Source organism: Athene cunicularia (assembly GCF_003259725.1).
Source record: "Athene cunicularia isolate RWA chromosome 4 unlocalized genomic scaffold, athCun1 chr4_part3, whole genome shotgun sequence".
Taxonomy (NCBI): Eukaryota; Metazoa; Chordata; class Aves; order Strigiformes; family Strigidae; genus Athene; species Athene cunicularia.
Window position 1 is genome coordinate 986,263 of NW_020799100.1, and position 13,872 is coordinate 1,000,134.

Consider the following 13,872-nt stretch of genomic DNA (forward strand, 5'->3'; position numbering starts at 1 on the left):
CTGAGACACAGGGAGAAGGACAGTATCTAAAATAGTTGTCACTTTTAAGTATAACAGTTGTCATACAGGACTTCAGACTTGTAAATTGGGCACTGGGTTGTACCAAAAGAGAAATTAAAAGCAGTGTTTTGGCAGAATACTCTCCCCATAAAAATTCAGTAGATACAAGGGCTGCTGCCTCCTGCTTAAGCAAAGGTGAGAGTCTGAACAGACTTTGTGCTATCTTAGCGCTGGAAAGACTGCATATTTACTTATGTCAGATTAAGTGGTGCTCATTAAGGTCTGGGACCCATCGATTTATCTGCATGGAAATGGGCAATCCCTTATGAGGGCAAAGTAGTTTTCTTAAACGAGCTTGCTAAGGAAGAACCGCAGCTGTCTTGCTCTGTCCTTCATGTATTCTCCTGTACATTATATGCTGCTCTAATTCTTTGCAACTGATTGCTGGCACATCCTGTCTCCTCCCCTTAAAAATAATTCCTCCTATTTCCCCTACCCCCTCCTTAAAATGAAACATACTTGAGCACTACTTTGTCCTTTAATTTCTTTCCCAAGAATGACGGGAACAGGAGATGGTGTTTAATCATCAAAGAAGTTGAAGCCAGCAAACTGTTCATTAGTCTCTGGCAGTGGCAGCTTGGTTTTTACTAAGTCTGATGTTCCATTTTTCTCCCTCTTTCTGGAGCATCTTGGCTTTCCTAATGTTCTATTGTGATCTTGGACAAGGAGACCATATGTCATTTACTTATATGGGGAAGGACTTCTACTTGGTCATTTCTCCAAAAGGAGGTGCTTTATCAAAGTCAAGGTGGAGGGGAAATGGGGGGAAAAAAGTCAACTGGCACAGCTAGTGCTAGAGGCAAGCTGCAAAACCTTTATCCCTCATGCCCAAAGTCATGCAGCAGTGGAACAGCAGTGTGCACTCTCCCCTGCAGAAAAGTTATTGCTTCCAGTACATTACAAGTGCCGGGTGAAATACAGTGTCCACTAGCACCCTGGAATCGTCACCTTCACTTTCAAAGCCCCTCTGAAAGGTATCCAAGTTCTTTGCCATCCACAAAAGTGGACTAGGCACAGGAGACATCCGTGTTGCTAGAAATACTGTATTCTGAGCAAAGATTTGACCCTTTCACATACATTATTCTTTCCATTTCTAATCCTGGCTTCTGAGTCTGGTGTAGCTCCCAATGAGCATGCACATTTCTGCCTCTGGACAAGTTTAGTACTGGGGACTCTATAGGTCACAGCACAAAGGAATATGATCTGACCCAACCTGCCAGTGATTCGCGTCTCCCAGGAGCTGTGCTGAGGGTTTATGAAGCAGCCTGCCTGGGAGGGATGCTTCTGGTGACTTTCTGTTGGAAGATGGAGTTCTGCCTTGCAGCGGGAGGCTCTGTGTCCTTGGGCTATTCTTTCCTGTTAGTCCCTTCCTTTTACAACTTGGACTGTATTTTCCACATTAATGCCTAGACCTTCCAAAATACTGCTAAGCTCCTGACTTCATGCTTTTGTAACAGCAAATTCCACAGGCTGTGTGGAAAGTTAATTCCATTACCTCGCCTTCAGACTGTTCCTGTGCAACAACCCATTGCAGAACTGTCATCACACAGCTCTGTTCTGTGTTTAACCTGTGCAACAATTCTCCCCTGCCTTGCTGCTTCCTGCCTCTATCAGAGCCTTTCTACAACTTTTGAGAGTGCAAGTAGTTATTTGTGTTCTGCTCAGTAACCCTTAAGTATCTAAAAGAGTGTGGGACCCTGTAAGCTTGAGTAGCATAGAGTTATGATTATTTACTGACTTAAGGCAAACACTACAGGGAGTCTGGAAAGAGTAAGACCGATTTTGTATGGAGTTTAAAGTGATATAAATACAGTGAAGAGCTAAACTGTGGAACTCACTACCACAAGATTGCAGATGCCAAAGGCTGTAAATTCTGAGAGATAAGACAAGCTCTCAGAGGAGAAACTGAGTATCTTCAATTAAGAAGGTACCAGCTCTAGCTCAGGAGATCCTTAAGACTCAGATAACTGGAGAATTAAGTATCACAACAGAGACCTTGTTTTGCTTATATTTGTCCCTGCTATTCTCTCTACTGTTACTGAAGACAGGATACTAATGCAGAAAGACTTTTGGTCTGACACAGTACAACTGTGTCTCCAAAATCGGCATAAGCACACTTGTAAGCCTACCACTTGGGACATACACCATGCTGGAGTTCTGCATGCTGACGTGAGACTGTGGAGAAGTGCAGCTCTCTCTGAGGAATAGGGTCTCCTTAATTTTGAACCCCTTCTGTCACTGCAGTGAGCAGAAAGGCACACATGATGCTATCCCCCAAAGGGGCATCCTTGAGCCTAGGAACTTTAACAGTGTGTCACTGCATGCAAAGGAGAAGTGCCTTAGGTGGCTTTCCAGTTAAAGACTGAAGCTGCCCTCTGCAGAGTGCTGCCCTTGTTAATGAGGTGCCTTAACTGGTTCTGCTCTACCCTTGCTGTAGACAAGAAAGTTCATGTTCCCACCCTGAACTGACTCCCTGCAGTGTCTTGGTGGTCTGGGCACATCCCTGCATACTGCTTAATGCATGTGGGTGACCCTCAAGCAACTGGCAACATGCCCATGTCCTCATCTGGGTTGTGGTGGCTTCAGATAGTATCTGCTACCTTCAAATGCTCCATCTTTCTCCTGCCCTCTGCTCTGTCAGTGCTTCAGTGGCAACCAACCTGTGCTCACAGCACCAGGAAAGCCCCCCTCTCCTGTGTTAGTCCCCTTTCCTGGACCCACCTGTCCTCTCACTGACTTGGCCTCCTTAAATTTTGCCTTCCTCTACACAAGTGGGTTGGTTCTTATTAGGCTCAGATCTGGCATCTTCCTCCTGGGACACTTCTGCTCCAAGGGGCAGCTTTGGTCTCTTTAACAGTGGGCTTATTTCTGTTCCCAGACTGCACAGAGCCAGCACGAGTGGGGACGGTCCAGGGCAAGTCCAGGTTTCCTTTCTAAGGATAGGTGAGCACTGCACTCCCAAAGGGGCTCTGCGATGGAGGGGGTTGTAGGACAGATGCTAATAAAGGTGTTTGGAATATAAGCCAGTGGGAAATTAATTCCTGAACTCATACTAATGGTGCCAGCTTACTTCCCCTCTTGCTGTGCCTCAGCTGCTGTTCACTTTGACTTACCTACCCTGTCTTCTGAGAAAGTGGGGAATCCCTCTGCATGCTTGACTGAATTTGTTGCCTCTGGGGTTCTGCAGGAAATACCTTCCTCCCTCCATGCCTCTCTTGTGTCAACATTTCAGCCTTTCACTGTTCAGTCCTCTTACATCATCTTTGGTTTGGGGTCTCCACTGAGTTTCAGGAAAGGCTGTAATTATCAGTCTCCTCCTCTTGTCTGGAGATGGATGCTAGCAGCCCTGTCCTCAGCAGCTGGTAGGATGCACTGCCACTTCAGCATGCGAGGCCTGCAAGTAAGCTCCTCTTACTTCTCTGGGGCTTTTGTGTGCCTCTAAGTGAGCTGTCCTCCCTCCTCACAGGAAGGCACCTCTGCAACGCGAGTGTCTGCCGGCTCCACGTGTTGCTCTCACCTCTGTTTTGAGTGCCTCACGAAGCAAGAAGGAGGAGACAGAAAGAGAGCAAAGCCTTTGAAAACCTGGGAGCGGGGGAGGGAGGCAAGGGGGGCTGGGGCTGACAGCTCGCAAGAAGCTGCTTGGCAGAGCAGACCGAATGGAGGCATGTGGAGGGGGGGGGTCCCATGGGGACGGTCATGCTGAGCAGCTTTCCAGCAGGCTCAGGTGCCATCTCAGCTTTGTGAGGGGCTGAAGGGGAGCTGCAGTGCTGAGCGTGGTCCCACACGCAGCTGGGCCACGAGCTCAGCCTTGCAAAGCAGAGAGGGCAGTGCAGGACTACTGCGGTAAATAAAAGGTCTGGAAGCAGCACTGGAGCTGTGCAGTTTGTGAGCTACTGGGTACCGGACTTCTGGGACAAACCAAGGGATCTGGCCACCTATGGGCTACCAGAGATGGATGAAAGATGAACAGCGTGTTTTGAACACACAAGCTCTTCTGGCATAAGGGACACATGATTTGTAGGTCAATGAGACTTGGCAGGACTCGTCTGGGTCTGAAAGAGGCTTACGTCCTTGCCATCACTGTTGACTGCAGTGTTTCAGCTTCCCACAGTGGGATGCTGGTCAGGGTAGGTACAGGCTGATGTGGTCAGTAAGCTAGAGAAAGTTTGCAGGTAGCTTTGGAAAGCTTGCTTTTACTGGGGGTGGAAAACAGAGGACCAGGTGGAGGCATGTAACTTCTGGTCATGTCCACCCTTCAGAAGCCTTCTTTCCCTTGTCCCAGCCTTTTGTTATTTAAAAACTGAAATCCAAGTTCACACTGAACAATTGCCAAAGGTCTTTTCAGTGGAACCTACACAGAGCTTCTGATGAGGAGTGGCTTCTTCCTTCCTCCAGGTTTACCTGTCCTCCCCCAGCAGCCACCAGACAAAGCAGGAGGTTTGCGCAGGGTGGCCTGGCACATGTGTGCCCCCTCCAGTGTGGGTTCTGCCTTTTCTCCCCAGTGCAGTAGCTGTACCTGGCATGCTGAGCTGGGAGCTTTCTGCAAAGCTCTTACATCCTTGCCACAGCAGTGACTGGCCTTGGGCAGACTCTGTCCCTGTGTGGGCATTTGATGGTCCTCCAGAAAGACCCAATGGAATCCATTACAGGAAATGTGGAAGCATTTTTGGTGCTACTGGAGCTGCGCTGGTGCTGTGTGGAGATGGTCTAGGCTGCTAGTCCAGAGGCAAGTGGAAAGTCATATTTGCCTGCGCCTCCCACTTGCTCCTCCAGCAGCAGCAGTGGAGAAAGCTGCTTACTGGGTACGCACGCACAGAGAAAGCCCCTGGCTTATCCCTAGCATGGGCATCAGGGACATTCAGCTGTGTTGTCCCAGTAAAGTGCTTCAGTAGCAAGCCGGAGGGGTGCATGGGCTCCAGGTGCGTTTGGTTTTGAAGCTCTTCATTGAGCCTGGTAAATGGGCCAACTTTCTATCTGCTGGTAATTCTGGAAAACTCGGCTTGTGGTGTATCTGTGGCATCAGTAGGCTTGTGAATGTCACTGGTTACTGGGAGGTTTGGGAAAGCTTCATATTAGCCCAATGACAGATAAAACCCTACAACAAAGGGATTGTCATTCAAGACTTGGAGGAAAATCAGGCTCATTACTTCTGATTCCTGAACTTATGAACCACTGCATGCGTTGGCTCCATCTGGCCATTCTGCTTCTACAGAACGATGTCACCCATGGTCATTATTTTATATGCCTCTGAAAGGAAGGCTATGATTAAGATCTCATCAGCTCTGGAGCCTGGCCAGGTGGTGATGCTAGGGTGTCACGTGGATGGTTCATAACTGCCTGACCAGGCTATGGGGTATAAAGGGGAAGGCAAACTCAACTGCTTTCTCTCCTGGGTACTGGTCCCTCTCACTTGCTGTAGTGGGCCATCTCTGTGCTTCTTCCAGCCTCCCGGTCTGTGCCCTGCCCTCTCAGGGACTGACCTCTGTGAGGTGGACACTTCTACTCTTTTCCTCCTGCCCAGAAATCCCACCCGCTGTTCAACAATGTGATGGGGTAGGGAGAGCAGGAGAATGATAAGTGGAACACAGGAATCAGCAGAGAGAGGGCCGGAGAGAAACCTCAGGCACTAGATAAAACCATTATTATCAAGTGCTCTAGACTTCCATGATGCTGCCCAAAGATATCTATTGTGCCAAGAAGCTCAAGAAGACTGGAGAACACAGCTCAGCCCAGGGCTGGGCTGGATGTTCTTCCCAGAAATGTCTCTGCACCTGAAGAAGATCATCAGCCTGATGGCTAAGGTGTAGGCTTTTATTTCTGCACTTTTCTGAGTTTGTTCCCGTCAGTCCTGGAAATACAGAAGATGTGTTTAGGTACATCTCTTAGGTGCTTCAGAAGGTGGATCTCTTAGGTGCTAACGACTTTGTAAGCAGCTTGCCCTTTTTATCTTCCGGAGGTCGGTGCCACCTCTTGTCTGCTGCTGCTGGAAGCTGTCAGGAGCCTGCAGTGACAGCAGGGTGGCCTAGTTAGGGGTGAGGTGTTTCAGGGCCCTGTCAGGGATTAGGAAAATGCAGGTCAGTGAAGCACCTTGCTAAGATGTGCAGGTGGAGTTCTCAAAGGGGTAGAATAGAAATGATGCCTCTGTAGCCGAGTTTCCCACAGGCGGGGGAAGACTCTGTTGCCAAGGAGGGTAAGAGGCTCTGGGAACAGAGGCACTCTGTTCTCTGTGCTCTCACTGCAATGCAGGTCCAAACACCCTGGCGGGGGTACTGGGGCGAACATTTTCCTCTGCAAGGTCTTGACCAAAATGAAAATGTTTGTGCCCCTGAGAGATGGACTGTGAGGCCTCTGAGGCAGGAGTTTAACAGTCCTTTATAAAGCAAAGCAAAACAGCTCCTTGGCCAGAAATCTGTCGCTGTGTTTTTGTTCTTTTCAGTATAACACAGAAAGTGACAGATACAGCTTTTGTATCCAGTCTACACCATGGGTTTACTCTGTGACCTTTTGGATATGCATGTGGGTCTAGATTTCTGAATCATAGTTAGATACCCAATAATGTGGGATTATTTGAGCTTGTTTTTGGAGGTGTTAATCAAACCTGGCTTTTTGAAGTCAGTGGGAGAACACAGGCAGGCAGGATGCCTCTGTGCTCAGCCCAGATGTTAGTGCATGAGCAAGGCCCTCACCAGCCTCTTGCACAGAGCCGGAATTTGCAGAGCAGAAACACCCATCATGCAAATCTGTGTGGTTAGGAGGATTCCTGTGGCACTGTAGGTATCTGCTTGGGAAGAGACAATGCATCTCTGGCCCCACCTGTTCTACATCATTCACATGCATTTGCAAAAATGCTTTTTATTTAAGGATTTGTGAAAAATCACTGACTTCTGTAAGGCCACTATCAGCTAGACTTGCACCTACTTCCTAATCAATAGCCTGTTATTTTAATGCTGGATGGTTTACCCCCACAAATCTTGTCTCCTAGCCTATTTAAGACCTGTTGTGAAATGTTTTCTGTCATTAGTGCATACAAGACCCCTTCCTGTACTACTCGTTTATCTGAGAAGAAACAATTCTTCTTCTAGTATGGTGCCACAATACTGTGTCTCTGAACAAGCCCATCTGGGGCCTCTGGATCTGCCCTGGATGTGCTCTTACTGTTCAGCAACTTCTATGATTTCTGCAGATAGAGCTGTGGGTCACCAAACACATCTCCCTGCTCTCTATAAAATTCTTGTCTTAACAAGAGTTTTAAGTGTTGGCTTTTTACTATTGTACAGGAGAGGAGCAGGACATATGTATGACATTGTACTAGCTGGGGATGGTTAGGGAACTGCCCATTTACCAGTGGATCATGCTCCACTGGTGACAGATTTCCTCCACATATGTCCCTTCCTGAGAATCGCAATGAACTCCCAACTTAGCTCATATAACAAGGCAAGTGCTGATAGCTTGTCACGGCTGGCCTGGGTTGACTTTGAAATCTTGGCCTTGAGGTGAGATTCTTCCATGTGCCCTTGGGAATCTCCTGAGTTTCAGCTCAAAATAAAACTGGCTTTAACTAACTGTGTGGTAACAAGCAGTGGCTGAGCGTGACTGCGTTGTGTCTAGATACCTTTACGTGACTTAACTGGGAGATCAGTCCTTGAAGTCTTTGGCGAGGTATAGCCCACTGTTGGTTGACATCCTTTAGTGTTATTGTAGTCCTAACTTCCACTAGTTTTGCAGCCAAACTCTAAGCAGGTTGGAACAACATGAGTGCGATGCAGTTTTCTTTGATTGGAGTCATGTAATGTCATTTTGTCCCCTACAAAGCTCAGGCTTATTTCCATTTTTCCAGAACAAAGCACAGTCCTCACAACTGGTGGAGCTGCAGACACAAACAATTGGGTGCCAAGATATTTGGAGACCCACCAAAGGTCTCGGCAGCAGCAACAGTGAAGGGACTGAGTTACGTCCCTACCCTGGAGACAGGCTGATGTTTGTGTGTTTCTCTTCCAGGACTACACCATCACCATGTACTTTCAGCAGAGCTGGCGGGACAAACGCCTGGCGTATAATGACCTTCCTCTCAACCTGACCCTGGACAACCGGGTGGCAGACCAGTTGTGGCTGCCTGACACCTATTTCCTGAATGACAAGAAGTCCTTTCTGCATGGGGTGACAGTGAAGAATCGCATGATCCGGCTCCATCCTGATGGGACTGTCCTTTATGGCCTGAGGTGAGTCTAAGGGGAATCTTTGTCGACTGGGGTTGAGAATGACATCTCATCTAAACTTCCCCCATTTCCATAGATATTCTGGTAAAGCAAGGACCCAAAAGCCCAAAAGATACTCAAGTACTGCACAGTTTTAAGTATCTTTTCTTTCTCTAACCTGGAGAAAGGCCTCCAAAGTTTCCTGCACTGCTATAGACAAATGTTGGAGATGGGAATAGTCTGCTCTGAGCATTTCAGGTCACTGTCATTCATGTTGCATAACACTTCCATTTGAAACACTCATTTTCAGTTGCTTGTAATTTTCTGCAAGTTTGGCCTATGGAGAAGAGACGTTGTTACTCTTGTATCTAAGGCTGAATTTCTGCAGCATTTGGGTCAAATAATTTTCGTTGGTTTTGAGTATAAGATAGGAGACATGGTTTTGTGCAGTAAAAAAAAATGGCTCTTTACTTCTGGAGATTGAGACTTGAAGGTTGATAGGGGAATGGTCCTCAGTAAGGAGGCTTTTTGTGGTGTCTGGGATAAATTAATGTAGGCAAGTTCACAGCCTTTGAACGTGCTGTGCTTGTGTGTGGTGGAGATGGCAAAAGTTGATCTTACTGTATTATCTGGATACGTGGAGATGCCAGGGTAGGTAAGAAGTTAAATGGAGGAAGCAGAGGGCTAAAAGGGGAGTTTGCAGCTATAGGTAAGTGTACAGGTTTTGGATGCTGTAGATGAAATCTAGGCAGTGATTTTCCCAACCCTGTATTTGCGTGCTTTGAGCCTTTCTCTTAGTGTTTGTTTTTTGGTTGTTTTTTTTTTTTTTTTACTTTTCGACTACCAAAATTCACAGCTGGCTTTTTAGACCTGCCTCCACATTCACAAACGATTACAATAGCAGCTCTGGGCTTACGTCCCAGTGCAGCAAAGAGGGAGGAAAGACCTTTCTCCTTCAAAGAGGGTACACCCACCCTTCCCATTTACAGTATCAGCTCCTCTGCTGCTTCGTGTTTTGTGGCAAAGTCTGACTTGTTATGATTTTTTCCCTCCTCTTTAAGTAGCAGGGCTGTTTTGGGGAGGGTAGGGGTGGGTGTAGGCATAGCAAAGTAGGAGGTTGCCCAGGGCATCATCCTGTCAGGGCAGGAAGGTGGCTGTGCCCTGTGCTTTCCCTGTGGCAGAGCCCTGGGAAGCCAAAAGAGCAGAGGGACAGGCTACGGTATATGGGGTGATGTGTGTACTATCTTTTCCTTCCAATTAGTGGTTGCCTCTTGCTCCAGAGCCAGAGACGGCAAAAGATGACACAAGGCCAACCTTGTGACTCTGTCCCAGTTCTGGCTCTCCCTTCCAAGGCCAGGTACATACATCCCTCTACCTTGGGCTGGTGATGTTCTTTGGTCGATGCTTCCAGGGAGCCCTGAGCCAGCTTTTCTGACCTATCAGAAAGTCTGCAGCCTTCCCACAGCTGATTACCCCATATTTGTGTTAAAACAAGAGTAAAGGCTAGGCAAGAAGATGCTTTGACCTGGGGTAGGTAGGAGCATAAATTCAACCTGTTGGGAAGGAGGGGGCAATGAGTGCTGTTAAGCTCAGGCTGGTCTTCGCTACTGAGCCAGCCCACCTGAGTGTAGAGCTGCCTCCCCCGGGCTGGTGGGAAATTTTGCACACACCTGCACAGCAAAAGAAGAAAAACTAGTATATTTTTATCAGCTGCCATTTAGTCATCTCAAATAATGAGCAATGTGAACCTGCAGCACAGGTGACAGGCAGTGGAAGGCCTTGGAGGGTTTGCACTCCAGCTGGCCCGGGATGTGACATCCTGCAAACACCTCGTTCACTGTCCCTTCCCCTCCCCTCCTACGGGGCCCGGCAGCATGGGGAAGGGAACTCAACTCCCTTGCGTGACCTGTGTAAAAGGGTGAGATGAGGAAAATTGCATCCAGGCTAAAAGAACGAAAATGACAGCTGTTTGCCCCTGTTATTTCCAGGGCCATAGTAAGAGCTGCTGTGTTGTTTTAACTTTTGGCTGTTTTTCCTGGAAGCTGCTCTCTTGCCCCTGGAGAAAATGGCAGTTGCAAAAACCAAGCACTGAGCAACCGCAGCTCCTGTTCCTGAACTGTACTTCAGGTCAGGATGGCTGGTTTTTACTATCCTGAAAGCACCGGGGTTTTAGGGGACAAGCTAGGTGCCCTGAATGCTTGAAGTCCCTGTAGATTTATTCATAGTGGTATGGACTATGATTTCTTTAGGGCTGCTTTCTGTACTGACTCCTGCACCTGCGATTTTGCTGACAACAGAATCACTAGGTCCAGTTTTGCAGGTGCAAATAACTGTGATCCTATTCAAAAATACATAGCCACCTGCACAGCAGGTAGACGCAAGTAAGAAAACAGTCATGGAATATTCAGCTGTGTTCCCTTTATCTTTGTAAAAGTGCACTCATGCTTGTCCTGCAAACAGGAAGAAAAGTGCAGTGTGATTTAAAGCCCGTTCTTGTCTTTTCCTGCATTTTTCAGAAGGATTTGTAAAATGGAGTTGTCCTGTTAAAGAAGGCCAAAGGAGGCAATATGTGTTTCTTTTCCTTTGTTTGCCTGTTTGTTTTTCCCCGAGTGAGATACCACAGCTCTGCTCCTTTTCCTGCTACCTTCTCGCCAGTCACTTCCCCCTCCTTTGAGCTGATCCTGTAGCAAAGTGACTCAATCATGCTATTTGTGGCACAACAGTCATTTTTCTTTCCAGCAGTCTCTGATGTCAGAGACCAGGGATGATGACACCCTGGCAGGCCCCTGCCTTCAGCAAGTGCTTAAGCGACCAGCAGGATCAGGCTCACACACTGGATCAGACCCCAAGGTCCAAGTTGGCTCACACAGAAGTCAATGGGTATTTTGTTTCTGACTTCAGTGAGAACAAGATCAGGCTTCAGATAAATTGTTTGCATGAGTAATTGAAGCCCTTTATTCCTCTGCTCAGCCCCATTGTGAAAGTTGTGTGTCAGAAAAGCATATGCTTGGTTTTGGTAGAATTAACAAATTAATGGATGAAGGGAGTGCAGCAGATGTAATATAGCTACATCTTAGGAAAGTGTTTGATACAAAAGCTTACTCCAAAATTAATTCCCACTGGGCTCGGATTAAAAGCAGGTTGCCTGGTCTCCAACAAAAGGAATGCACAAACAGCAGCAGGCTGCGCTGGGGCGGCAACACTGCGCTGCTGCGTGGCTGGAGTCTGGGCTGGTGTTCCCTACCCCCTTCCCCAGCGAGTTAGCAGATGGCATAAATCCCGCAAGGCCAAACAGGGGCCCAGAGCCCAGATCCAGCCCAGAGGGCACTCACATCTCCGCAAACACAAAGCAGGACAGGAGGTTGCAAACTGGCAGAGATGAGAGGATTTTTAGGAGATGTAACCTGGCACGATGGTGCCTAAGCTCACCTAGTACCCAAACACCTTGTAGGAATTAAAAGTGCCTATGAAGCATAGGAGAGCTGGTCACCTGTGGCACCCAGTGGGAAAGTGTTAAAATGATGTGGAAAGTCTGCAATATGAAGGGAGGCTTAGGGGAGCTGCCCACAAAGACAAAGCAATCTGCTATTGTGTAGTGGAGGGAGGTGGATAAAATAGTGAGAAAGAGCTGGATAGTACTGGCTGAATTCAATATATTTTTCCTCCTAATGGCTTTTTGTCAGAAATTGCATTGGTTTCATCAAATTTTAAACAAAAAATTAGGGAGAAATTTTTCATTTAAGAAAAAGCATTTCAGAGAATGTTGGTGTCTCACTCCTAATTTTATGTAGAGAATTTTTCACTTATGTCAATATTTCCCTCGCTATTTCAAGCTGCTTTATTACCACTACTGACATCTGAGTAACAGAATCATCAAAGTCTTTCTCTGGACCTTCAGAGGCTGCCTTAGTCCACCCCACCACAATATTCAACAAGCTTTACACTGTCACACATACAAGCTATACATTACAGTCTGAGATTTTTATTTCCTTTTCTAGACCATGTAGCATCCATTTGGTAGTGAAACAAGTTGACACTTGTCAAATGCTGGTGTCATCAGTATTTTGCTATCTGTTTTCAGAGACCTAAAAATAGAAACAACTGTAACAATGCTGAAATTCTCATATGGTAATTTGAAATCATATTTGAAACCAGCTTTAAAGCATCCTTCAGGGAAATCTTGAAGCTGTTTGATTTTGCTCTAATTAGGGACAAAAATAGATTCCAGCAAAGCAGGTGCTTTGAGGACCCCAGGCTGCATCCCTGAGCTGGCAGGGGGAGCGGGTGGGCTGGGGTGCTGGGAGGCAGGCGCGAAGCCGGGTGGACAGCAAGCGAGATGCAATGCCTGGCTGGCGAGGAGCCCAGGCGATGTAAACTGAGCAACTGCAGAGGAATTTGATGACGGAGACTAAATCCTGTGCAGAGAGAATGAGGGATCTCCTCCTGCGAAGGTGGTAGTGGTGGTGGGGAGCATGTGCATGTGTGTTGTGGTTTTTTTATTCCTGTCCGTGATAGTGGCTGCAACGAGGTGTGTTTTGGAAGTGGGGCGGTTTGGACGCGTGCAGAGATGCCAAGGCACAGGGGAACTCTGAGCCCAGTGCAGGCTCTTCGGGGGAAGCAGACCCCTGCGATCCTCATCAGTGCTTAAAGCAGGGGGGAGAGAATTGTCATACTTCAAACAACTCAAAATTTGAAGTTTTAAACTGAGAGAAGCTGGGCATATCTGCTTTGACAGCACTTAATTTCTGCTTTTCATGGGGTAAGTTCCCATCCGTCAGCTGCTCCCTACAAGGTGGCGGCTCCTGGGGGGTGTCAACCCTTGCATTGCCAAGCTACTGCTGACCGATTTGTGGTCCACACCTTGTTCCTGGGCCAGGCAGCAGGTAGAGCACCCCTTCTAGCTCACCCTACACAGGGGAGCAACACAGGTTAATGGACGTACATCAGGCATCCAACCCACTTGCTCATCCAACTCCAGGTACGCTGTGAAAGCCTCCTGTGCCACCCTTGTGTGTGGTGCTCACCACAGCTGCGGCTCTGCTGGAGCTCACCTTGGGGACTTCTTCATAGCTCCCCCTCTCTAACTTGTCTCTTGATAAGCACCCAGCCCTGCTGTATTACATTCCCCAGGTGCCAGCCAGGGGTTATTGTGGTCTCCAGCTGATAGAAAGGTTTCTCCTGCTCCTGTCTCACTTGGCGCATGTTGTTTGCAGCCATGTCCTTGTTCTCTCCATGAGTATTATTTGATTTTCTACAGAGAAGATGGCCTGATGGATTAACACTGAGGAGTTTTTTCTGTACTGAGATCACTGAGCAATTTTCTTCTCACATCTCGCAGGCCAGAAAGGAAGAAATCCACAATTTTGCTTCCCCTTCCCTTCCTGAGAGAGGTTTCTCTGGAAATGTGATTGATGATTCAGGCTCTATCCTGTCTCTAGTAGCTCTGCCTCCTCCCACTGCAGGTTAGGCAAAAGCAACAGAAATCTCTCTTCTGGCAGCTTGGGTGCAAAGGGCTGGGCTTATGTCCAGCCAGCCAGCCCCTTGGAACTAGTCCTGCAGCCTTGTGCTGCTCTCACCATGGAGCTCTGCTTTGGGCCATCTCTAGCACAAAGGGGGG

At 47.7% G+C, this 13,872-nt stretch overlaps 1 protein-coding gene across 2 annotated transcripts in view; it reads left to right on the plus strand.

Moving 5' to 3' along the window:
• LOC113480118 (gamma-aminobutyric acid receptor subunit beta-4) overlaps nucleotides 1-13,872 on the plus strand; it is a 69,389-nt gene that overhangs the window by 37,112 nt on the left and 18,405 nt on the right. For both annotated transcript variants that reach the window (XM_026848729.1, XM_026848730.1), the window contains exon 3: nucleotides 8,059-8,279. In XM_026848729.1, coding sequence (XP_026704530.1) covers nucleotides 8,059-8,279 — 221 coding nt within the window. The remainder of the gene's footprint in view (nucleotides 1-8,058; nucleotides 8,280-13,872) is intronic.